The 23,786-nt window shown below is 50.5% G+C and overlaps 2 protein-coding genes across 4 annotated transcripts in view; one reads left to right on the forward strand and one right to left on the reverse strand.

Annotated features, from left to right (window-relative positions):
- The window catches only part of FAM227A (family with sequence similarity 227 member A), a 29,544-nt gene extending 16,648 nt beyond the window's left edge, over positions 1 to 12,896 (reverse strand). Inside the window, exons 1-10 of the mRNA XM_049772473.1 lie at positions 12,795 to 12,896; positions 11,866 to 11,958; positions 9,888 to 9,930; positions 7,124 to 7,197; positions 5,628 to 5,774; positions 4,757 to 4,858; positions 4,050 to 4,154; positions 2,619 to 2,742; positions 2,261 to 2,380; positions 989 to 1,068 (exon numbers count right to left, since the gene is read on the reverse strand). Of these exons, the coding sequence (XP_049628430.1) occupies positions 989 to 1,068; positions 2,261 to 2,380; positions 2,619 to 2,742; positions 4,050 to 4,154; positions 4,757 to 4,858; positions 5,628 to 5,774; positions 7,124 to 7,197; positions 9,888 to 9,930; positions 11,866 to 11,958; positions 12,795 to 12,896 (990 nt within the window). The remainder of the gene's footprint in view (positions 1 to 988; positions 1,069 to 2,260; positions 2,381 to 2,618; positions 2,743 to 4,049; positions 4,155 to 4,756; positions 4,859 to 5,627; positions 5,775 to 7,123; positions 7,198 to 9,887; positions 9,931 to 11,865; positions 11,959 to 12,794) is intronic.
- A 4,720-nt stretch (positions 12,897 to 17,616) lies between these two features.
- On the forward strand, positions 17,617 to 23,336 carry CBY1 (chibby family member 1, beta catenin antagonist). Of its 3 annotated transcripts, none has more exons than XM_049771735.1 (5): positions 17,617 to 17,651; positions 18,067 to 18,230; positions 19,996 to 20,101; positions 20,185 to 20,303; positions 22,767 to 23,336. In XM_049771735.1, exons 2-5 carry the CDS (start codon positions 18,153 to 18,155, stop codon positions 22,845 to 22,847), a joined length of 384 nt encoding a protein of 127 aa, XP_049627692.1. In that variant the 5' UTR covers positions 17,617 to 17,651; positions 18,067 to 18,152; the 3' UTR covers positions 22,848 to 23,336. The 3 variants fall into 3 exon arrangements, with proteins under 3 accessions (XP_049627692.1, XP_049627694.1, XP_049627693.1); XM_049771737.1 differs by having other exon boundaries at positions 20,185 to 20,282; XM_049771736.1 differs by having other exon boundaries at positions 17,635 to 17,651; positions 18,121 to 18,230.
- The last annotated feature ends 450 nt before the right edge of the window (positions 23,337 to 23,786 follow it).

Genomic DNA, 23,786 nt, shown 5'->3' on the forward strand with positions numbered 1-23,786 from the left:
CTCTGACCTGGGGACTGAAGAAGGGAAAGAATGTCCCTCACGGCCCTTCCTAGTAGAGGGGCCAGATACAAACAACCCAGTACCCCTCCCCATGAGCATCACAGCCCATGGTTCAGGGAACAAAGCAGACAGGAGGTGACAGGGGGGGGACTGAGGAGCTGAAACATCTGAGAAACTGGGAGATGAAGGAACAGAAGGAACCTGCGGTTCCTGCGGGGTCCCTTGAGATGATGTGGGTGACTTCGTTCAGAGCTGGCTGGGACGTTTCTATTTCTGCTTTCTGGGTGGAAATAGGCCTTTCTGTTCATGGGCCCCAACATGGCCATTCCCCAAGATATCTACCTCCAAAGGGAGATTAGGGCTACCAGCACTATTCTTGTGGTGCTATCTAGGGGGTGGGGGAAACAGGCAGTGTGGGGGTCCAACCTAGGGCCTCATACATGCCAGGTTCACATGCAGACTTTTTCCAGCATGCAGACTAGGGGTTGACAGCTGACAGGTGGGTTCAGGCTTCCAGGGAAGGAAACAGATGCTGGTGAGGGAGCCAGGGGACAGACCGACCACAGGGAAGGGAAGAGGGACTGTGCAGGCCAGCAGACTGGAACCCAAAGAACAAGAGGAAGTCTCTGGAAGCAGAAGTTTTTTCTGTGGATCAGGCAAGGGGGTACTGGATGATGTAGAGATCTGGATGGGGGTCCCATTGGTGCAGAGAGGGAGCACCAAGTGGGGAGGAGGGAGAGGAGGAGGACAAAGATGAAAGAATGGTCAGGTTTGGAATGTGTGTGGAGACCCCTGACAATAATCCCACAGGTCCTGCAATCCCATAAAATGGGGTCTCCCCCAGCTCCCCTATCCCTATGAGTCTGTGTCCACCCCAGAGGCTGCCATTTATGCCTGGAGGTCCCTGGGGGGGGGGGGGTATGAGGTCCAGGTCCAGGAAGCAAAGCAGGGACCTGCCTGGAGGTTCTGGGCAGGATGCCCCACTCACCTGAACATTGACTTTTGAGAGCCTGTTGCTCTTGGGACTGTTGGGCCGCCCAAGACTGAAGAAGGATCTCATGTCTTGCCCTAGGGCAGAGAGATACTCACGATTTAGTGACTTCCAGCTGAGAGGTCACATCCAGGAAGCTCCCCCACAGTCTTCTCCCCTGCCCAGGGCAGAAGCTATCAGAGGGGGGCTCAGTTGTTGGGAGTGATAGGACAGTAAGTAAGACATTTGCTTTGCACACAGCTGTGCCATATTTGATCTCTAGCATCCCATATGGTCCCCTGAGCCTGCCAGGAGCAATTCTTGAGTGCAGAGCCAGGAGTGAGCCCTGAGAACTGCTGGGTGTGGAAGAAGAAGAAAGAAGAAAGAAGGAGGAGGAAGAAGAAGAAGAAGAAGAAGAAGAAGAAGAAGAAGAAGAAGAAGAAGAAAGAATAAAGAAGAAAAGAAGGAAGAAGAGGAGGAGGAAGAGTAGGAAACGGATAAAGAGAAGGAAGAGGAGAGGAGGAGGAGAGGAAGAAGAAGAGAAAGAGGAGGAAGAAGAGGAAGAAGAAAGATGATCATGATCTGTGTTGTATTAAATAAAGGTACACCTACAATCAGGAAGAGAAGGAAGAGGAGAAAGAAGTGGGGAGAAGGAGGAGGTGATGACAGCTACAGACGAACCAGAGTCTTGGTCATTCCACTTAGTAAGTGACTACGGGCATATTCCAGGCCCCCTTTAATGGCTGCCGATGCTGACCGTGTAAACTAACCATCTCATGGATCGCCTTACTTACCATTTATGAGTATTCCGGAGAGAAGAAGCAAGTATACCCAGCCAATACCCACATGGGAAAGAAAGGACTGGCACAACCCCCCCCAGGCTGTCCACCATGACAGACCCCAGGAAGCAGTCCAGTGTCCTCCTGCCTCTCTGAGCATCTCTCCTAAAACCTTCTCCCTCAGCTCCTTCTCCCTCCCCAACAAGACACCTTGAGGTCTCTGTTCACCGACCACCCCTGACCAGCAAGGCAGCCTTTCTGGCTCTCTAAATCCCACGCCACCCCCCAAAACTGCGTGGCCCAAATATCCCCCCAGGCTTTTGGGCCAGTGCCTCCCTTCCCAGATCTCTGGTTTCCTCTGCAAGGTGGATTAAATATTAGAACCCCACTCCCCCCATACAGGGGGTTGTAAGAAGCAGGATCTCCCCCCCCCCCAGAAGCACCCAAACCACTCATGATTGTTTAGGTAGCTGGTTGGGGTGGAAGGGGACAGGGGCAGACCATGTCCTACCGGGGACCTTATCCTTCACTGGGTGTCTGACAGGATTCATCAGCTCTTCTCTCCGAAATCTCTCGGGATCCAGTTTCGAATAGTTCCAACTGTTATAGCTCTGCGGGCTGGGATACAACCCTGGGGAGAAGCCACAAACAGGTCAGAGCAATGCACAACCTTGCATGAAACCAACCTAGGTTCGATCCCTCCGGCCTTCCATGGGTCTCCTGAGCATGGCAGGTATGATTCCTGAGCATAGAGTCAGGAGCAATCCCTGAGCACCAATACGAAGCCCCCAAACAGAACCTGGATTGGCCGCAAGCAAGGCCAGCGCCCTGCCCGCTGGACCGTGGCTGTAGGCGAGGGCCTGGCTCACCTGAGAACCACAGACCCATGGTGTCACAGATGGAGGACTTAAACTCGTGGGTGTTGAGCCAGGACTGCGAGAAGCAGCAACAGAAGCTGGTGTACAGGGCTTGACTGAGGAGCGCCGGCAGCCTCTGCGGGCAAAGGGGGGCACAGATGAGAGAGCCCCTGATTTCAGAAAGGGCTAGAGATGGGGCCGAAGCATAGCATTGCCAGGAGGGCACTGGCCTTGCAAAGACTGCAGACCCGGCTTCCTGAGCAGAAATAAGCCCTGGGCATTGTTCATGTAGTTCAGAAATTGCCAGAACCGTGCTCTGCTTGCCCAGGTCCTCCACACAAGCCCCAAGGCCCAGACCTTTTAGCTACCAACCCAAGAGCAGCTCAGGAGACAAGCCCCGACCGACCTCCCCAGCTGGCCACACACAGCCTTTCCGGCTTCATGGCTTCTTCTCTTTCTTTTTGGGTCACACCCGGCAGCGCTCAGGGATTACTCCTGGTTCTGTGCTCAGAAATTGCTCCTGGCAGGCACGGGGGACCATATGGGATGCCGGATTCAAACCACTGTCGGTCTTGGGTCAGCTGCTTACAAGGCAAATGCCCTACCACTGTGCTATCTCTCCGGCCCCTGGCTTCTTTCTTTTTTGTTTTGTTTTGTTTTGTTTTTGGGTCACACCTGGCAATGCTCAGGGGTTACTATGCTATGGAATGCCGGATTCAAACCACCGACCTTCTGTATGCAAGGCAAATGCCTTGCCTCCATGCTATCTCTCTGGTCTCCTGGCTTCTCTTTCTGTTGCTGTGTTTGCCCCCAAAATACTACATATATAAATATTCATACTTTTTTTTTTTTGCAGTGCCAGGGATAATACCCAGATCATAATTGCAAGGCAAATACTCTGCCATGGAAGCATTATCTTAATCTCTTACTTTTTTCTTTTTTCTTTTTCTTTTTCTTTTTCTTTTTTCTTTTTGCCACACCCAGTAATGCTCAGGGGTTCCTCCCGACTTTATGTTTAGAAATAGCTCCTGGCAGGGGAACATATGGGATGCGGGGGACCAAACCCAGGTCGGCTGTGCTATTTCTCCAGCTCCAAGATTTCTTACTTTTAATTTTGAAATTGTTTAAATTCTATTAAAAATATCAATTTTGGGCCCAGAGAGATAGCACAGCGGTGTTTGCCTTGCAAGCAGCCGATCCAGGACCAAAGGTGGTTGGTTCGAATCCCGGTGTCCCATATGGTCCCCAGTGCCTGCCAGGAGCTATTTCTGAGCAGACAGCCAGGAGTAACCCCTGAGCATCGCCGGGTGTGACCCAAAAACCAAAAAAAAAAAAAAAAAAAAAAAAAGGAATCAAAAATAGGTAGGCAGACAGAAACAAAAGAAAAAAAATCTCTGATGTGATCTCCCGCCACCACCCACCCAAGCGGTGGGGTGCACTCACCTTTAGGATTGCCTGCTCATAGAAGGACCTAGGGCCATAAAATAAAAGGGAGGCATAGTGCAGGGCTATCCGGTCAAACAGCTTGTTCTGTATCTCCTTATCGGGCTAGCAGGAGGGAGTAAGGTGGAGAAAGAATGAAAGCATGGGTCACCAAGCTTCCGACCACATGCTTCTCTCATGCTGCAGAATCTATTTCCCAGACCACAGTTCACTGTAAAAACGACCCACTGGAAGGCCAGAGCAATAGCACAGCAGAGAGAGCATTTGCCTTGCATGCAGTCAACCCAGTTTCAAACCCTGGCATCCCATAGGGTCCCCCTAGCACCGCCAGAAGCGATTCCTGAGTGCAGAACCAGGAGGGAGCCCTGTGCATTGCCAGTGTGGCCAAAAACCAAATAAGTAAAAAAAGAATCCACTAGAGGTGGAGGAAAGCACCCCATCTGTGATAGGGTGAGGGCACTGACTGTCTTCCTGGCTCTACCTTTGACCATCCCCTTGACATAGACCAACTCCTAGTGTTCAGGTACAAGACACTGGTGAGTGGCCAAGGCATGGGCTGTCTGGGCAAGGCCTGGCGAGGAGGGCTCGGGGCACCTTAGGCTACCAGAGCTGTTCAGGGACTGAGGGGCCAGACACCTGGAGAAAGTGTTGAAAATACCCAGCAAGTAGGAAAATGCCATTAGTCGGTGGAAGCCTTTGGCACGTACCTTGTACCGCTCATGAAAGACCCACCAGAAACAGTCCAGCCAGATAGCCTTGACCAAAGGGGAGAAGAAAAACTTCTCCAACTCTTTTTCATCACAAAAGGTCTTGGGGGAAAAGAAAAGACACAGTTCTTTTTGGTTTGTTTGTTTTGGTTTGATTTAGAGGAAAGTTTGGGTTGCATCTGCAGTGCTCAGGGCTTACTCCTATACTATCTCTTCAGTTCCCCCCAAAACAAGTTGTTAGTTCCCAAAATACATGTGGTTTGGGGGCTGGAGTGATAACACAGCAGGGTGGGCAATTGTCTTGCATTTGGCCAACCCATGTTCGATCCCGAAATTCTATAGGAACTCCAAGCCCACCAGGAGTGATTCCTGTGCACAGAGTCAGGAATAACTACTGAGTGCTGCTGGGTAAAAAGCAAATTTTAAAAATGTGGGTCTTTGGGGCTAGAGTGTTAGGGTATTTGCCTTGCACGCTGCCAACAGACCTGGGTTGATCCCCCAAATCCCATATGGTCCCTTGAGCCTGGCAGGAGCAATTTCTGAGCCCAGAGCCAGGAATAACCCATGAGTGATGCTGGTGTGGGCCCCCCCCCAAATAAATAAAAATAAATGTTTTGGTTTTTTTTTTAATGTGGCTCTTTTTTTTTTTTTTTTTTTTTTTTTTTTTGTTCTTACTTTGTTTGGAGCCACAACCAGCATGCTCAGAGGTTGGGGATCTAGGGGGAGCTAATCCCCTACGTCTGCCCACAGGGTACCAGCTCAGGGTACCTGCTCTCCTGCCCTAACTCAGGTTCCAGGGCTTGAAAATGGGGCAACTACATGGGGAGAGGTAAAGCCAGGGTACAGGCTGCCCCGTTTTCCTGCACCTCACCTTGCCAGTCAAGGGGCTCCGCTCTGCCAGGATCAGATTTTGGATCATATCTCTGAAGACCACCCCGTTAGGGAGTTCGCTGGGCTGAGACTCATCGAACTCGGGAGGCTGGAACAGTTCCGCCAGCAGGTTTTTGTCAGCGATTTTCTGAAACAAACAAAAAAGCTGCACAGGGGGAGGGGGCTGGAGAGAAAGGGTAGTGGGGAGCATGCCGGCTGCACCCTGGGAGATCCCGGTTTGATCTCTGGCTCCACACAGGGTCATCCTGGAACATTGCCATGGAAGGCCCCAAACCCAAAAAAAAAAAAACCACCAAAACCAAATCAGGATATAAAATGGGGTACACTGTTCTGAGAGCCTTAATGAACAGCCTCAAATGATAGTTCCCCCTTTTAGCACAAAGACAATTTGGGGGCTGGAGCAATAGTACAGCAGTAGGGTGTTTGCCTTGCTTGCAGCTAACCCGGAATGGACCCAGGTTTAATCCCTGACATCTCATATGATCCCCTGAACCTGCTAGGAGCAATTTCTTTGTTTGTTTGTTTGTTTGTTTGTTTTGGTTTATGGGCCACATCCAGCGGTGCTCAGGGGTTCCTCCTGGCTCTATGTTCAGAATTCACTCCTGGCAGGCATGGGGGACCATATGGGACACCGGGATTCAAACCACCGACCTTCTGCCTGCGAGGCAAATGCCTTGCCTCCGTGCTATCTCCCCGGCCCCTTTTGTTTGTTTTTTTGTTTTGGTTTTTAGGTCATACCCGGCAGCACTCAGGGGTTACTCCTGGATCTACACTCAGAAATCGCTCCTGGTAGGATCAGGGAACCACATGGGATGCTGGGATTTGAACCACCATCCTTCTGCATGCAAGGCAAACGCACTACCTCCATGCCATCTCTCCAGCCCCATGCCAGGAGCGATTTTTCTTTTTTTTTTTTTTTTTTTTTTTAGTTTTTTTGGGTCACACCCATCGGTGCTCAGGGGTTACTCCTGGCTGTCTGCTCAGAAATAGCTCCTGGCAGGCACAGGGGACCATATGGGACACCGGGATTTGAACCAACCACCTTTGGTCCTGGATTGGCTGCCTGCAAGACAAACACCGCTGTGCCATCTCTCCGGGCCCGCCAGGAGCGATTTCTAAGTGCAGAGCCAGGAGTAACCCCTGAGTGCTGCCGGGTATAGCCCAAAATAAAAACAAAACAAAACAAAACAAAAGACACCAATTTTATAGACTATTTAAAAGAATGGGGAGCGGAGACAGAGGTCAGAGAGATTGCACAACAGTAGGGAGGGCAATTGCCCTGCATGTAGCTCACCCTGATTTGATCACCAGCATCCCTATGGTTACCCAGAGCCCTTCCAGGAGAGATTCCTGAGCACAGAGCCAGGATTAAAACCTGAGCACTGCCTGATGTGAGAGCATGTCGGGCACCAGCACTGCCTCCTAGGGCTCACATGACAGCTGGCATATGCCCCACAGAGCCCAGCAAGTGCTTACCCTTTTGGTGAGAGTTTTGACACTCTTGGAACACGCCTTCTTGAGAGAGCACAGTTCTTGCCTCGTCATGCTGCCTGCAGGGGAGGGAGGAGAGGAGTGGCAGAGAGTGACAGCACCTGTCATGGCCACTGGGCACGCTGCGGGCCAAGCTGCCAGAGCATGTGCATGGCAGAGGCCTCACATGGCCCCAACTCACTGATCAGACTGCAGCCCTCCACCTCCCCAACCTAGACTCTGACACCCTGCCAAAGTCAACCTGGGCCCTGTGGAATGTACCGTGTCATGGAATGTACCCTGCAATCCTCAGCTGCCCCTCCTCTCTGAGAACACTTGGAGACAGACACCACACAGGGAAGGGGCATAAGGAAGCTGTAAGGGGGAAGCACTGATTGGAGCTGGAGCGACAGTACAGCAGGGAGGGTGTTTGCCTTACAGGCGTGGACTCAGGTTTGATCTCGGGCATCCCATATGATTCCCTGAGCCTGCCAGGACTGATTTCTGAGCACAGAGCCAGGAGGAACCCCTGAGCACCGCCGGGTGTGGCCTAAGGAAAGGCAAACTCCAAAGGGTTATGTAGCATGAACACAGCCTGACATGGCGTTCAGTATATTACAAAGTGCGGAATTATGTCGTATATATCCGCTTTGTAAGTAGTGTACATGGGTATTATTTAGAAGATAGGAAATACAGAGTATATTCATGGTATTATAAAGTATGTTATGAAGCATGTACTATAGATTGCATTATATACTTTGTAAGTAGTGTAGATTGGTTATCTAGGATCTGCAGAGTATATTCATGGTATTTTAAAGTATGTTGGCCTGGGGAGATAGCACAGCGGTATTTGCCTTGCAAGCAGCCGATCCAGGACCAAAGGTGGTTGGTTCAAATCCCGGTGTCCCATATGGTCCCCCGTGTCTGCCAGGAGCTATTTCTGAGCAGACAGCCAGGAGTAACCCCTGAGCACCGCCGGGTGTGGCCCAAAAACAAAAACAAAATAAAACAAAAGTATGTTACATAGGGGCCAGAGAAATAGCATGGAGGTAAGGCGTTTGCCTTTCATGCAGAAGGTCATCGGTTCAAATTCCGGCATCCCATATGGTCCCCCGTGCTTGCCAGGAGTGATTTCTGAGCATGAAGCCAGGAGTACTGCCAGGTGTGACCCAAAAACCAAAAAAAAAAAAAAAAAAAAAAAAAAAAGTTGAAGCCTCATCCCTCCTTTCTTCCTAGGTAACTTGACCTTACCTGCAAGACTCTGCCCATTCCTGGGAGGGGTCTTGGAAAAGGTAGATAAAGCCTTTGACCCAGGGGATTAGGGTCTCGCCTTTTGATTTTTGGCCAGCATGGAGGTCAAATGGAAGATGGCTGAAAGGAGTTAAGATGCAGGGCTAGCTAAGAATAGCAAATGCTTAAAAGGTTATGATATAGGCCACAACTGTGGTGAACAGGGCATGAATAAAGTTGATGCTTCCTGATGCCTGTCTCTGGATGAGTGATTCCGCCGTTCACCTAAACCTGGGACCCGCCAGCTGAATGGGGATTGCAGAGCCACGTGGCCTGGGATGGCAGAGAAAAATCCCTCCATCCATCCTTCACTATCCAGCAACCTTCTTTAATTATTTAATGCAACAAAAAGTATGTTACATAGCACTACTATATATTGCTTTATATAATACACTCATAGTATATGCTTGGTATCACAAAGTATATTACATTGGGGGCCGGAGAGATAGCACAGTGATAGGGCAAAGGCCTTGCAAGCAGCCGACCCAGGACCAAAGGTGGTTCGAATCCTGGCTCCCATATGGTTCCCCAAGCCTTCCAGAAGCGATTTCTGAGTGTAAAGCCAGGAGGAATCCCTGAGCGCCACTAGGTGTGACCCAAAACAAAACAAAAAAGAAAAGTATATTACATAGCATATATATTCATGGTATTTTAGAGTATATATTAGAGTATTATATAAGAAGTAGTCCCTCCATGATGTTTTCTTTCTTGCTTTCACAGCTTCGAATAGTCAGAGTTCATTTATTCATTTATTTGGGGTCATACTCAGGGCTCACTCTGGGCTCTGTGCTCAGGGATCATTCCAGGCTGGGATTAAGGGGAGCAGGTGGGGTGCCGGGAATCAAACCCAAGTTATATGCAAAGCAAGTGCCCTGCCTGCTGTCTTCTCTCACCAGGCCCTCAAGGGAAGTCTGGTTTAAGGCTCCTTCAGACAAGGACACAAATAACCGGATCCACAAAAATAACTGGATTCCTGCCCCAAAGCACTTAATTTGCTGCAGTAAAACCTGTTGTCCCACCATGGGTTTGCAGGACTTCATAACCGGCCACACATCCATGCTGCCCTGCACCTGCCAGCCAAGCTCAGGGAAATGTGCGCACATGGATTCCTACATGCACGGACTGTCCTATATGGGGAGCCACTCAGTTAATCCCCACATTGCTCATGTACAGCAGAACCAGCAATCAACCACAATTTATATATTTGGTTTTTGGGTCACACCCCAAAGTGCTCAGGGGTTACTCCTGACTCTGCTCAGTAATCACTCCTGGCAGTATTCGGGGGATTCTAGGAATTGAACCTGTGTCCTCTACATGCAAGGCAAATATCCTACCAGCTGTGCTATTGCTTGAATCCCTCAACTTCATTTTCCACAGAGAGAGAGAGAGAGAGAGAGAGAGAGAGAGAGAGAGAGAGAGAGAGAGAGAGACCCAAGGCTATAAAAACGGTCTTTGCCTTTGTCTCGCAGGCTGCACTGACTTTTCATATCCAATGCCTTCTCCAACTCCAAAGTCTCAATTGCCTTCAAAAGCCAAAAGGAAACAACTATTAGTGTCACAGAGCCTGGAAGAGGGTTGGGTGAGGGGGTGCGGCTATTCTTCCAGGGGTGCAAAACAGGCCAGAAGCAAGGTGCATGGCAGAGCCCTGCTGTCTTCCCGTGGGGGTGGCACATTGCTGGCCACACATGGCCCAGAGTGCCAGCACCAACACACCCCATCCCAGCCACTGTCTCGCTTTTGTTAAAAAATAATTTATTTTTGGGGGCCGGAGAGATAGCACAGCAATAAGGCATTTGCCTTGCATGCAGAAGGACTGTGGTTCGAATTCCAGCATCCCATATGGTCCCTCAAGCCTGCTGGGGGCGATTTCTGAGCATAGAACCAGGAGTAACCCCTGAGCACTGCCAGGTGTGACCCCCTCCCCCCAAAAAAAATTATTTTTTAGTAACATGTGGCAGTGCTCAGGGCTTACTCCTGGCTCTACACTCTGGAATCTCTCCTGGTGCTGCTTGAGGGACTCTATGGGGTGCCACGGATGGAACTTGGGTTGGCTGAGTGCAAGACAGATGCCCTCCATGCTTATCACCCCAGCCCCTGCCCCATCTATCCACTCTTGTGTGCTCATGGCTAAACCACACCCTGTGAAGTGCAGGACTCAGAGCTAGTTTCGATCCTAACCTCATAATGATGGGGAGAGGATTTGATCATAGTCCTGGGGTCCCTAGAAGGATCCTTCTAGGGTGCTTAATGCATTAATGCAAGGCAAATGCCCTACTGCTGTTCCATCTCTCCGGGCCCCACTGTTTGTATTTTTTGTTTGGTTTGGTTTGGTTCATACCTGGCTGTGTTCAGAGTTTACTCCTGGCTTTGTGCTCAGGGATCACCCTTGACAGGGCTCAGGGAGTTGGCTGAGTGCAAGGCCAGTGCCCTCCTGCTTAACTTCCACTCTAGCTGCACTTTTTGTTTGTTTGTTTGTTTTGGGTCACCCCCAGCAGCGGTCAGGGGTTACCCCTGGCTCTAGGCTCAGAAATTGTTCCTGGCAGGCTGGGGGACCATATGGGATGCTGGGATTTGAACCACCATCCTTCTGCATGCAAAGCAAACACACCCTACTTCCCTGCTATTTCTCGGGCCCCTGCACTTTTTTGTTTGTTTGTTTGTTTTTTGGGCCACACCCATTGGTGCTCAGGGGTTACTCCTGGCTGTCTGCTCAGAAATAGCTCCTGGCAGGCACAGGGGACCATATGGGGTACCAGGATTCGAACCAACCACGTTAGGTTCTGGATCAGCTGCTTGCAAGGCAAACACCGCTGTGCTATCTCTCTGGGCCCTGCACTTTTTTTTTAACTTTATTTATTGATTGATTAGTTTTTGAACTACACTCAGTGTGCTCAGGGGTTACTCCTGGCTCTGTGCTCAGAAATAGCTCCTGACAGGTTAGGGAACCATATGGGATTCCAGGAATCGAACCAAGTCGGCCCCATGCAAGGCAAACGCCTATTGCTGTGCTATCTCTCCGGCCCTCTAGCTGCACTTTGTGGGAATTCTGTCCTTGCCACTTGGATTTGCTGTGGCCCTAAAAATCCTCTAAAATAGCAGTGACAACCACTTGGAGGCCGAGGGTGGTAGTCTGGAGCAGCTAAGGCATTTCATGCAGGCAGCTCTGGTTCCAGAACCAGCAACCCAAGGAAAAAATACTTGGGTACCCCTGTTGTGCGAGTGAGTGTTCCAATAAACCCACTTTGAAAACCAAAAGCATAGTACAGTGGGGAGGGTGCTGGCCTTGCATACATAAGACCTGGGTGCAATCCCCAGCACCCCATATAGTCTATCTCATGTACATCCATGAGCACAGAGACAGGAGTAAGCCCCGAGTACTGTCAGTTGTGAATCAAACAAACACCAAAACCCAAACCTAACTGTCAATAAAGCTGCTTTGCCCAGCATCCCACACTCACCAGGCTACTGTCCAACATGTTGGAGGGCAGCCCGTGCTCCAATAGGCCTTGGCTGAGCTCGCTCAGGGAGCCCACAATGCACGCTGCACACAGCTAAGGAAATCACATGACCAACAGCTCCCAGCAGGCTGGCCAAGACAGTGGCTCCCTCCCTTCTTCTCCGCTGCCTTTCCACTCAATTCCCTTGTTTGGTTTAGTTTTTTGTTTTTTTTTTGTTTTGTTTTGGGATCACACCGGTGATGCTCAGGGCTTACTCCTAGCTCTACGTTCAGAAACCGCTCCTTGCAGGCACCGGGGGACCATACAGGATGCCGGAATTCGAGCTACCATCTGTCCTGGGTCGGCTGCGTGCAAGGCAAACATCCAACACTGTGCTATCTCTCTGGCCCCTGTTTGGTTTAGTTTTTAAGCTACACTGGGTGGTGCTCAGGGATCACTCCTGGCGGGTCTCAGGGGATGATACAGGATGTCAGAAATCAAATCTGGGTCAGCTGCCTGCAAGGCAAACGCCCTCTCAACTGTGTTCTTGCTCTAGCCACCCCCTCCAGATTCTTTTCTTTTTCTTTTTTTTCTTTTTTTGGTTTTTGACCCACACCCGGCAGCTCATGGGGATTACTCCTGGCAGGCTCAAGGGACTATATGGGATGCCGGGGACCAAAATCAGGTTGACTTGCTAGGCAAACACCCTCTCTGCAGTGCTATTGCTCGGGCCTCCAGACTCTATGTTGATCAGACCCTCTCAGTTAATCAATCCAGAACACAGATCAGTCAATCCCACAGCACTGAAATAAAACCACAGGCCAGCAGGGAAAGGACCTGCCGAGGATAACCAGCCAAGAGTGTAGCCGACAGCTGTGGGTCACTGAGGGGCCCCACAAAAGGATACAAGGGCGACTATCCAGCACACCCGTCGCCAAAACGGTCCTCACTGTGGGCCAGCCCCGCAGAAGGAGCATCAGCTGGTCGTCCACCTTCACCAAGGGCAGGGCGCTGCGGTTGATGGCCACCTGTAGCTCCCGGGACAAATACATGGCCGAGCTCTGCAGGAGGACAGCGGTACTCCACTCTCAACCGCCCCGCATGTCCCACTTGGGTCTGTCGGCTGCTCCACGAACCTCCTGCAATCACAAGGCCCAGGAGCCGGAGAGAGAGGACCAGGGTAAGGCGCTGGCCTTGCGTGGAGCTAGCCCCAGTTTGCTAGTTCAATCCCCGCCACCCTTTAGAGTCCCTCAGAGCACTGAGTCAGAATCCATGGAGGACTACGAGGTGTGGCCCGACAACCCTCCCCCAATTGAAACACAGAGCAAGGAATGCTCTTTGGCTGAATTTCCACTTTGTCTGGCTGTGCTGGACCAAGAAGCTCAAGGCTGTAGCTCAAGCCTTTAGTCAACCTGCCTAATGGATAGATGAAGACAAGGCCTCAGAAATGTTTTGAACACTGGGGCTAGAGAGATAGCACAGCTGTAGGGTGCTTGCCTTGCACACAACTGTCCTGGGACAGACTCAGGTTTGATCCCCGGCATCCCATGTGGTCCCCTGAGATTTCTCAGTGCAGAGTAAAAAGTAACCCTAAGTGTCCCCGGGTTTGGCTCAAAAACAAAAACAGAAATGTTTCCAACACAGTGTTGTCAGGACACATCATAGCTTTGGGTACAGCATTTGCCTTGCACATGGGAAACCCTGGGATGGATCTCCTAAAAAAGTGGCTAAACAAGAACTGGGTGCTGAATGAAGATAAAGTGATATTCATAATACCCCTTCAGTAACAATATTGCAAACCAGTGTCTAAAAGGCAAGAGAGAGAGGGAGAGGGGGGAGAGGGAGAGAGAGAGAAAGAGACAGAGACAGAGAGAGACATGGCTGCCACAAAGACAGGCTGGGGAGAGGGAAGGTGAGGGCTGAAGGGAAACTGCGTATATTGGTGGTGGGAAATGTGCACTGGTGAAGGGTGTTGGATATTGTATGAAAATCAATCATGAACAAATTTGTAACTGTGAAAAATAAAAACTGTATTATGAACAACCTTGTTAACCATGGTGTTAAATAAATTACAAAAAAAAGATTGGGGTGAGGGGAGCAGGGAGATAGCACAGGCTTAGAAACACCTACCTGACACCCTCAGGCCCTCTCAGCACAACTGTCCTTCAGCCAAGAATCTCTGGGGTTGGCCCTGGGACCATTGGTTACTGCTTGGGCAGTCCCTTCAGGGAAAAAGAAGAAAAAGAGTGATTTGGGTTAATATGAAAAATTAGTCCTTTTTTTTTTTTTTTTTGGTTTTTGGTTTTTGGGTCACACCGGGCAGCGCTCAGGGGTTCCTCCTGGCTCTATGCTTAGAAATCACTCCTGGGGCCCGGAGAGATAGCACAGCGGCGTTTGCCTTGCAAGCAGCCGATCCAGGACCAAAGGTGGTTGGTTCGAATCCCGGTGTCCCATATGGTCCCCCGTGCCTGCCAGGAGCTATTTCTGAGCAGACAGCCAGGAGTAACCCCTGAGCACCGCCGGGTGTAGCCCAAAAACCAAAAACCAAAAAAAAAAAAAAAGAAATCACTCCTGGCAGATTCAGGAGAATCATCTGGGATGCCAGGATTCGAATCACCAACTTTCTGCATGCAAGGCAAATGCCTTACCTCCATGCTATCTCTCCAGCCCCTTGTTCTTTTAACTTTGGAGATGTCATACCCAGTAATACTCAGGACTCCTTCACCTGGCTCCATGCTCAGGGATCACTCCTGGTAGAGCTCAGGGAGTGCTGGAGATCAAACCCAGGTTAGCCTCGTGCAAGTAAGTAAGTGCCCGACCCACTGTCCAATTTTTTTAGTTTAATTAAAAGAGCATAAAGCTTAAAATGTTAACTCTACAAATAATATTTGGAGCCTGTGACTTGAAATAAATATTCAAATTAATACCTGATTGACTTTTTTTTTCTGATTGACTTTTTTAAATTTTTTTAGTTTATGGAGTGATTTGGAGGTCACATACTGCAGTGCTCAGGATTCTGTGCTCAGAAAACACTGGGGGACTTCCATGATGAACCCTGATGGCCAACGTGAAAGTAAAACACCTTACACCCCTGTATTTGATGGCTTCTACTTATCAGGGTGTTTGTTTATTTGTTTTATTTAGGGCCACACTTGGCTGTGCTCAGGGTGTTACTCCTGGTTCAAAGGTCATTTCTGGCAATGTTTTGGGGAACATATGGGATGTCGGGGATTGAACCTAGGTCAGTGGCACACAAGGCAAATGTGATATCGCTCCAGCCCCAGGTTCCTTTTTATGTTTTTAATGGGACTACTAGAAAATTCTAAATCTCATTAGGATTAATCCACAGAGCACATAAAACCTTTACTAGGTGTTTTTTTCTTGTAAAGTTCTGTCAGTGCCTTGTATATTTTGGAGATTAGCCCCTTATCTGATGGGTATTGGGTGAATAGTTTCTCCCACTCAGTGGGTGGCTCTTGTATCTTGGGCACTATTTCCTTTGAGGTGCAGAAGCTTCTCAGCTTAATATATTCCCATCTGTTAATTTCTGCTTTCATTTGCTTGGAGAGTGCAGTTTCTTCCTTGAAGATGCCTTTAGTCTCAATGTCCTGGAGTGTTTTACCTACGTGTTGTTCTATATATCTTATAGTTTTGGGTCTGATATCGAGGTCTTTAATCCATTTGGATTAAAATGGGGAGAAGATGGGGCCGGAGAGATAGCATGGAGGTAAGGCGTTTACCTTTCATGCAGAAGGTCATCAGTTCGAATCCCAGTGTCCCATATGGTCCCCTGTGCCTGCCAGGAGCAATTTCTGAGCATGGAGCCAGGAAAAACCCCTGAGCACTGCCGGGTGTGACCCAAAAACCACAAAAAAAAAATGGGGAGAAGAAATGAACAGACACTTTGACAAAGAAGAAATACAAATGGCCAAAAGACACATGAAAAAATGCTCCACATCACTAATCATCAGGGAGATGCAAATCAAAACAATGATGAGATACCACCGCACACCACAGAGAATGGCACACATCACAAAGAATGAGAATAAACAGTGTTGGCGGGGATGTGGGGAGAAAGGAACTCTTATCCACTGCTGGTGGGAATGCCGTCTAGTTCAACCTTTATGGAAAGCGATATGGAGATTCCTCCAAAAACTCGAAATCGAGCTCCCATACGATCCAGCTATACCACTCCTAGGAATATATTCTAGGAACACAAAAATACAATACAAAAACCCCTTCCTTACATCTATATTCATTGCAGCACTATTTACTATAGCAAGACTCTGGAAACAACCAAGATGCCCTTCAACAAATGAATGGCAAAAGAAACTGTGGTACATATACACAATGGAATATTATGCAGCTGTCAGGAGAGATGAAGTCATGAAATTTTCCTATACATGGATGTACACGGAATCTATTATGCTGAGTGAAATAAGTCAGAGAGAGAGAGAAAAACGCAGAATGGTCTCACTCATTTATGGGTTTTAAGAAAAATGGAAGAGATTCTTGCAATAATAATTTTCAGACACAAAAGAGAAAAGAGCTGGAAGTTCCAGCTCACCTCAGGAAGCTCACCACAAAGAGTGATGAGTTTAGTTAGATAAATAACTACATTTTGAACTGTCCTAATAATGAGAATGTATGAGCGAAATTGAGAGCCTGTTTAGAGTACAGGCGGGGGTCGGGTGGGGAGGAGGGAGACTTGGGATATTGGTGATGGGAATGTTGCACTGATGATGGGTGGTAAAAAAAAAAGAAAAAGAAAAGAAAACCTTTACTAGGGGCTGGAGCAAAATCACATCAGGAAAGTTGCTTTCCTTGTAGACAGCCAACTCAGATTCAATCCCCGGCATCCCATAGGGTTCCCCTGAGCACTTTCAGGAGTGATTTCGGAGTGCAGAGCCACGAGTGATCCCTGAGCACCACAGTGTGCGCCCCCTCAACTAAAACACATTAAAAAGTAATAATAATAATAATAATAAAGGAACAGCCGAGCCCTTGGGGGTGAAACTGCAAGCCAGGTCCCTGGATCCTGCTCCTTAGAAAACACTCCTCGAGTGACGAATGTCATCGCTCATGACATGGAACCCAGAGTGTACAGTTGTAACTGGAAGAGAAAGCTGAGTCTGGCATTGTGCCCTCAGTTTCCCTGGCTTGCAGAAGTTCCAGAAAGTCAGGCAGAGCAGTCTGGCCACCATACCTGACGCCTTCCACGAAATCCTAAAAAAAAAAAATAACAACTTTCGAGCTGACGGGGGTGGGGGGGACCCCGCAAAATTGGAGAAGGGACCCTCTTGGACACCGTGACCCCCCACAATCCCCAGGGTGAGCTGTCCTGGACTTTGGGGTCTGGAAGGAGCAAGAGGAGGAGGGTGGATGGCGGCGAGAGGCCCATTTCGCTATGGGGCAGCTGGGGGCTCTCCAGGGCACGGATGCAGGGCATCAAGGGCCTCCTGGAGCATCATCGGATGCGGTTGCCATGGCGACGGCTGGACGCCAAGGGGACCAGACCACTGCGCCCGCGGGGGGGAGCTCCCCCTGTCTGCAGGCCTTGGAGGGGACCCCGTGGGGCATCTTCCTCCTCGACCCCAGCAAGTCTATAGGGGGACGTTCTCCTCGAGTTCCTGGTGCTTCGCGAAGGCTCTCCCGGGGGGACCCCAAGGCTCCGGGCACCCCCCGAGTCCCACGATGGTACAGCCGAGGGCGGAGGCGCGCATGCGCACAGCGGGCGCTACCGGCCACACCTGGCTTGCGAGAAATCTTAGGGTGCATCCTGAGCCCCTGGTTTCGGGATCCGCCGGGTAAGAGAACCCCAGGAGGCCGGCGGGTGCGGGGCTGGGGCGCTCAGATGTCCCCGGGGCGCGTTGTTGCTGAGGTCTTGGAACGGGGTGTCCCCCCACTTCACCCCCAAAATGCACCCGGAGGAGCACTGAGCGAGGGAGGGAGTGGGAGGGAAGGGACATTGGTCCGCCGCCGTTAGCCCTGGGACACCCACATGCCCCGGGTTGGGGGGAAGCGAGGACCCGCCCTCACCTGCCCGTCCCTTGGGGGGCGAGTGGGGCGCTGCACCCCAATGTATTCGCAAGCTGGGACCATCCTGAGCCGGTTCCCCAGGGTTGGGGTGAGGTCACCGGCCGCCTGTTCGTTTGATTGTTTGTTTGCTGGCCACACCCTGGAGTGGGGTCCCGCAGTCCTGCCCTGATGAACTGCGTCCAGGGTCGAGGCCATCCCGTCCCTCGAGCGGGCTGCATTATCGGGGTGATCCCGCAGGGCCCATCAGCCTGTCCCCGCGCCCCCCCACGATGCCTTTCTTCGGGAACACGTTCAGCCCCAAGAAAACGCCCCCTCGGAAGTCTGCCTCTCTCTCCAACCTGCATAACGTGAGTGTGCCCTGGGATGGGGGGGACGTGGCCAGGAGTGGGGGGACATGGCAGTGGGGGGAGCTGCTGGCCTCGCACCTGAGCCGCTGGAGCAGCCTTGGATTCTGGACTCCCTGGGTGGGTGGGTTGTCTGGGTGAGGGGCAGGGACGAGGCTCCTGAAGGTGGGTGGGACTCAGAGATGCGAGGGACAGAGGCCTAGGGCAGCAGTCCCAGTTCTGGCCTGGCCCCTCCACCTCATGTTTGTGTGTGTATGTATGTATGTAAAATGTTTCCCAGACATGTGGAGTTCCACAGTAAGAAAGTAACTTTGAGTCGTATCACTTTTATTTAAATTTATTGGGGGGGGGGGCAGAGAGATAGCACAGCGGTAGAACATTTGCTTTGCACGCGGCCAATCCTGGATGGACTCCAGTTCGATTCCTGGCATCCTATATGGTCCCTCGAGCCTTCCAGGAGCAATTCTGAGCACTGAGTCAGGAGTAACCCCTGAGTGCTGTGGGGTGTGACCCAAAAGACAAAAAGAAAAATCTATTAATGGAGCTGGAGCGTTAACACAGTGTTGAAGGCTTTTGCCTTGCATTCAACTGGCCCAGTTCTGAACCCCAGCTTCCCATATGGTTCCCCCAGCACCACCAGGAATGAGTCCTCAGTACAAAACTAGGAGTAATTCCTGAGCACTGCTGGATGTGGCCCCTAAAACAAAAAAAATAATAATATAATAAAATCTATTGATGAGGCTGGAGCAATAGCACAATTTTCCTTTCTCACAGACAACCTGCGTTTGGTCCCTGCCATATGATTTCTCAAGGGTAATTCGTGAGTAGCAGAGCCAGGAGTAAACCCTGAGCACTGCTGGCTGTAGCCCAAACACCAGCAGAAAAAAAAAAAAAAGAAAGAATCTTATTTGGTTTTTAATGACATATTAACTTGGGCCAGAGAAATAGCCCAGGGGATAAAGGCACTGGGCCAACCCGGGTTAAGTCCCCAGCGCCAGGGGCCAGAGCACAGTGGGTAGGGTATTTATTTTGCATGTAGCCAACCCAGGTTCCATCCCCAGCATTTCATATGGTTCCCTGAGCCTGCCAGCAGTAATTTATGACTGTGGAGCCAGGAGTAACTCCTGAGTGCCTCTAGGTGTGGTCCATACACCAAAAAAGTAAAAAACAACAAGCAAAAAAAAAAAAAAAAAGTAGGGCCCGGAGAGATAGCACAGCGTTGCTTGCCTTGCAATCAGCCGATCCAGAACCTAAGGTGGTTGGTTCGAATCCCGGTGTCCCATATGGTCCCCCGTGCCTGCCAGGAGCTATTTCTGAGCAGACAGCCAGGAGTAACCCCTGAGCACCGCTGGGTGTGACCCAAAAACCAAAAAAAAAAAAAAAAAGTAAAAAACAGGGGCAAAGCAGTGGTGGTAGTGGTAGGGCATTTGTCTTGCATGCGACTGACCCAGGACAGACCTCGGTTCCATCCCTCGGCATCCCATATGGTCCCCCAAGCCAGGAGCAATTTCAGAGTGCATAGTCAGGGGTAACCCTTGAACATCACTGGGTGTGGCACAAAAAACCAACCAACTAAGATTAAGACAATTAAAAAAAACAATCCCCAGCACTACCACAAAGCCAGGCATAGCCCCTGAGCATTGTTGAGTGTGGCCCAAGCCCCCTTGACCCCAAATAAAGAAGTGTGGGCAGAAGTGACTTATGGGGTTCCAGTTAGCAGAGGAAATGCTGGGCACTTGGGCCAAGCCTCTTCGCTTGTTTCTGGCAGCTGGACCGATCAGCGCGCGAGGTAGAGCTGGGCCTGGACTATGGTACCCCCACGATAAACCTGGCCGGCCAGAGTCTGAAGTTTGAAAATGGCCAGTGGATGGCAGGTGGGTGCCATCTGCACGGTCTGGGCCAGAGGTTGGTTGGGGGCAGGCCCCAGCCTGCTGCTTCACTGTGCTTCTCCCTCCAGAGTCGGGGGTCAGTGGTGGTGTGGACCGCAGGGAGGCCCAACGCCTCCGGAGACGCAATCAGCAGCTGGAGGAGGAGAACAACCTTCTGAAGCTGAAGGTGGACATTCTGCTGGACATGGTGCGGGGCCCTACAGGTGGCAATTCTGGGGAGCAAAGCTCTCAGCTCACAGTTCAGCATTGTGCCAGAGCCTTGAGGGAAGGCCGCCATCAGCACAGGGCTAGGCAGAGCCTTTGGCAGGCTGTGGGAGGCTGTGCGGAACAGAGTCAGGCCTGGGGGCATGTTGAAGGCTTCCAGGAAGATTCAGCTCCAGGTTTGTCCCTGAAGGAACAGGCATTAGCTAAGGCCAGGCGGCATACCTGGTGTGTTCCCTCCCCCGAGGACACCACTAGTAGTTGCTCCTGAGCGGCTGTTGGATATGCCTGCCCTGCCCCACCATTTACCTCTACCCCTCCTAAAAAAAAAAAACGAGCCAGAGGAGAAAAGTGGAATTATTTTTTGGGCCATATGCTACTGGTGACTCTACCCTTTGCTTCTGGTGGTACTCTGGGGACCACGTGATGCCAGGGATTCAACCTGGATCTCCAACATGCAAGGCAAGTGCCTTAACTCTTATACTGTCGCTCTGCCCTTGGAAAGTTGGATTTTTTTTTTATTTTGTTTTGATTTTTTTGGGCCACACCCGGCAGCACTCAGGGGTTAGTTACTCCTGTCTCTGAGCTCAGAAATTGCTCCTGGCAAGCACGGGACCATCTGGGATGCCAGATTCGAACCACTGGGCCATCCTAGATTGGTTGTGTGCGAGGCAAACACTCTACCGCTGTGCTATCTCTCTGGCCTGGAAAGTGGATTTATTCTTTTTTTTGGGGGGGGGGGCACACCCAGTAATGCTCAGGGATTACTCCTGGCTATGCGCTCAGAAGTCGCTCCTGGCTTAGGGGACCATATGGGACGCCGGGGGATCGAACCGTGGTCCATCTTAGGCTAGCGCTGGCAAAGCAGACACCGTACCTCTAGCTCCACCACGCAGGCCCCGAATTCTTCTAATGCTTGTTCTCCCATCATCATTCAATGAGATGCACTTTGTTTTCATACCTTTTTTTTTTCTTTTCCTTTTTTTTATTTTTTGGTTTTTGGGCCACACCCAGTGTTGCTCAGGGTTACTCCTGGCTGTCTGCTCAGAAATAGCTCCTGGCAGGCAGAGGGGACCATATGGGACACCGGATTCGAACCAACCACCTTTGGTCCTGGATCGGCTGCTTGCAAGGCAAACGCCGCTGTGCTCTCTCCGGGCCCTTCATACCTTTTTTTTTTCAGTTTTTGTTTTTGTTTTTTGTTTTTTTAATCACACACAGAGGGACTCAGGTACTCCTGGCTCTGCACTCAGAATTTGTTCCTGACAGGCTCGGGGGCCCATATAGGGTGCTAGGGTTCGTCGATTCGAACTGGGGTCCGTCCTATGTTGGCCCCATGGAAGGCCTTGCTATCGCTTCAGCCCCTCTTTTTTTTTTTTTTTTTTCTTATTTTTTTCTCTTTTGAGGAGGACACGTCTGGCAGTGCTCAAGGATTGCTCCTGATTCTGTACTCAGGAATTACTGCCCGGCCCCTGCTGTCTGATTTCTTTCTTTTTTTTTTTTTTTTTTTTTGTTTTTTGTTTTTTGGGCCACACCCTGTGAGGCTCAGGGGTTACTCCTGGCTATGCGCTCAGAAGTTGCTCCTGGCTTCTTGGGGGACCATATGGGACGCCGGGGGATCGAACCGCGGTCCGTCCTAGGCTAGCGCAGGCAAGGCAGGCACCTTACCTCCAGCGCCACCGCCCGGCCCGCTGTCTGATTTCTTTAGCCCCATGGAGACCAGCTGTTTCCTTCAGTATAGGCTGGTAAACTAGACATAGTCCAGAAAGGGAGCAAACTCATTCATGAAGACACATGCTGTTCCCCTGAGCCACACCCTTGCTCCCACAAAGATTCTTTTTTTGCTTTTTTTTGGCCACATCCAGTGGCACTCAGGAGTTCCTCCTGGCTCTGTGCTCAAAAATCACTCCTTTTTTTTTTTTTTTTGGTTTTTGGGCCACACCCGGTGACGCTCAGGGGTTACTCCTGGCTATGCGCTCAGAAGTCGCTCCTGGCTTGGGGGACCATATGGGACGCCGGGGGATCGAACCGCGGTCCGTCTCCTAGGCTAGCGCAGGTAAGGCAGGCACCTTACCTCCAGCGCCACCGCCCGGCCCCAAAAATCACTCCTGACTGGCTCAGGGGACCATATGGGATGCCAGGGATCAAACCTGGGTTGACTACATATAAGGCAAATGCCCTGCCCACTGTGTTATTGCTTTGTCCCCAAGATCCTTCTTCCTTTCTTTCTTTCTTTTTTTTTTGTGTGGTTTTTGGGTCACACCCGGCAGTGCTCAGGGGTTATTCCTGGCTCCAGGCTCAGAAATTGCTCCTGGCAGGCACAGGGGACCATATGGGACGCCGGGATTCGAACTGATGACCTCCTGCATGAAAGGCAAATGCCTTACCTCCATGCTATCTCTCCGGCCCCAAGATCCTTCTTCCTAATGCCCGGTTGTTCTGTATTCAGCTCTCCGAGACCACGGCTGAATCCCACCTGATGGAGAAGGAACTGGATGAACTGAAGAGCGTCAGCCGGAGGCGGAAGTGAAGACCCAAAAGCCCCCCAACATACAGGGAGACCTCCCTGCTGATTAGAGAAGATAGTGCAGGGGGGATCTCTTCCATGTTATGGGGAGGATCATCTCACATCTTTGATGTTATGGGGAGGGTCATCTTGCAGCTCCCTAGTGTACTTGAGTTGCAAAGAGAAGGAGGAAAAAGACCAAGATTCTGCACACCACCCCTTGGTCATCTAGACTGGGGGTACTCCCGGAGTGTGTTCTGCTTTGTAACATCCAATTGCATGTTCCTGGGGTGCCTCTGGGGTGAAAAGCAGCAAGTTCATTTTGGACACCCCCTCCTCACATAGATGAATCCTGTATTTGGTGGACCCAGAAGAGAGCTTGCTTGCCCCCTGCTTCTTTGCCCTATTCCCTAAGAGCACATGAACCCAAATCTGGGGGGTTCCTGAAGTGCTCCCAAGCCTTCCACAACAACACTACTTTCATGCATCTTTTCACACACTTATTTTTTTTTTTGCAGGTTTAAGCAAGCATTATTTTTTAATAATAAATAATAAAACACTTAATTTTTAATCATTAAATGATGTTATATAAGTTCTGTGGCCAAGTGGCTAAAGAAAGGAGAACTAAAAGGTGCTGGATCCTGGGACCCTGACTTCCCCCACTTTCTCTGGGGGTGGTGACCCCACCACCGGGGGCCCCCCCAGTATGATTTCTGGGCAGGAGGTAAGCCTGACTGTCTCCTGGGAGCTGACTGAACCCCAGACCTCGAAAGTGTGGGGGTCTGAGGAGAACTTCCTAGTGGAGGCAGGGGAAGCTGAAGACAGCCTGAATTGGGGTGACACTTAAGTGGGGACTTCCCGCTGGTGCTGGCCTATGTGGTTGGCAGCTCGGGCCTGTGACCAGGCACACACACACACTCCCATTTCCTCTTCAGCTTGGCCCTCATAAGGAAGGAGCCAAAT

This window comes from Suncus etruscus, chromosome 4 (genome assembly GCF_024139225.1).
Source record: "Suncus etruscus isolate mSunEtr1 chromosome 4, mSunEtr1.pri.cur, whole genome shotgun sequence".
NCBI lineage: Eukaryota > Metazoa > Chordata > Mammalia > Eulipotyphla > Soricidae > Suncus > Suncus etruscus.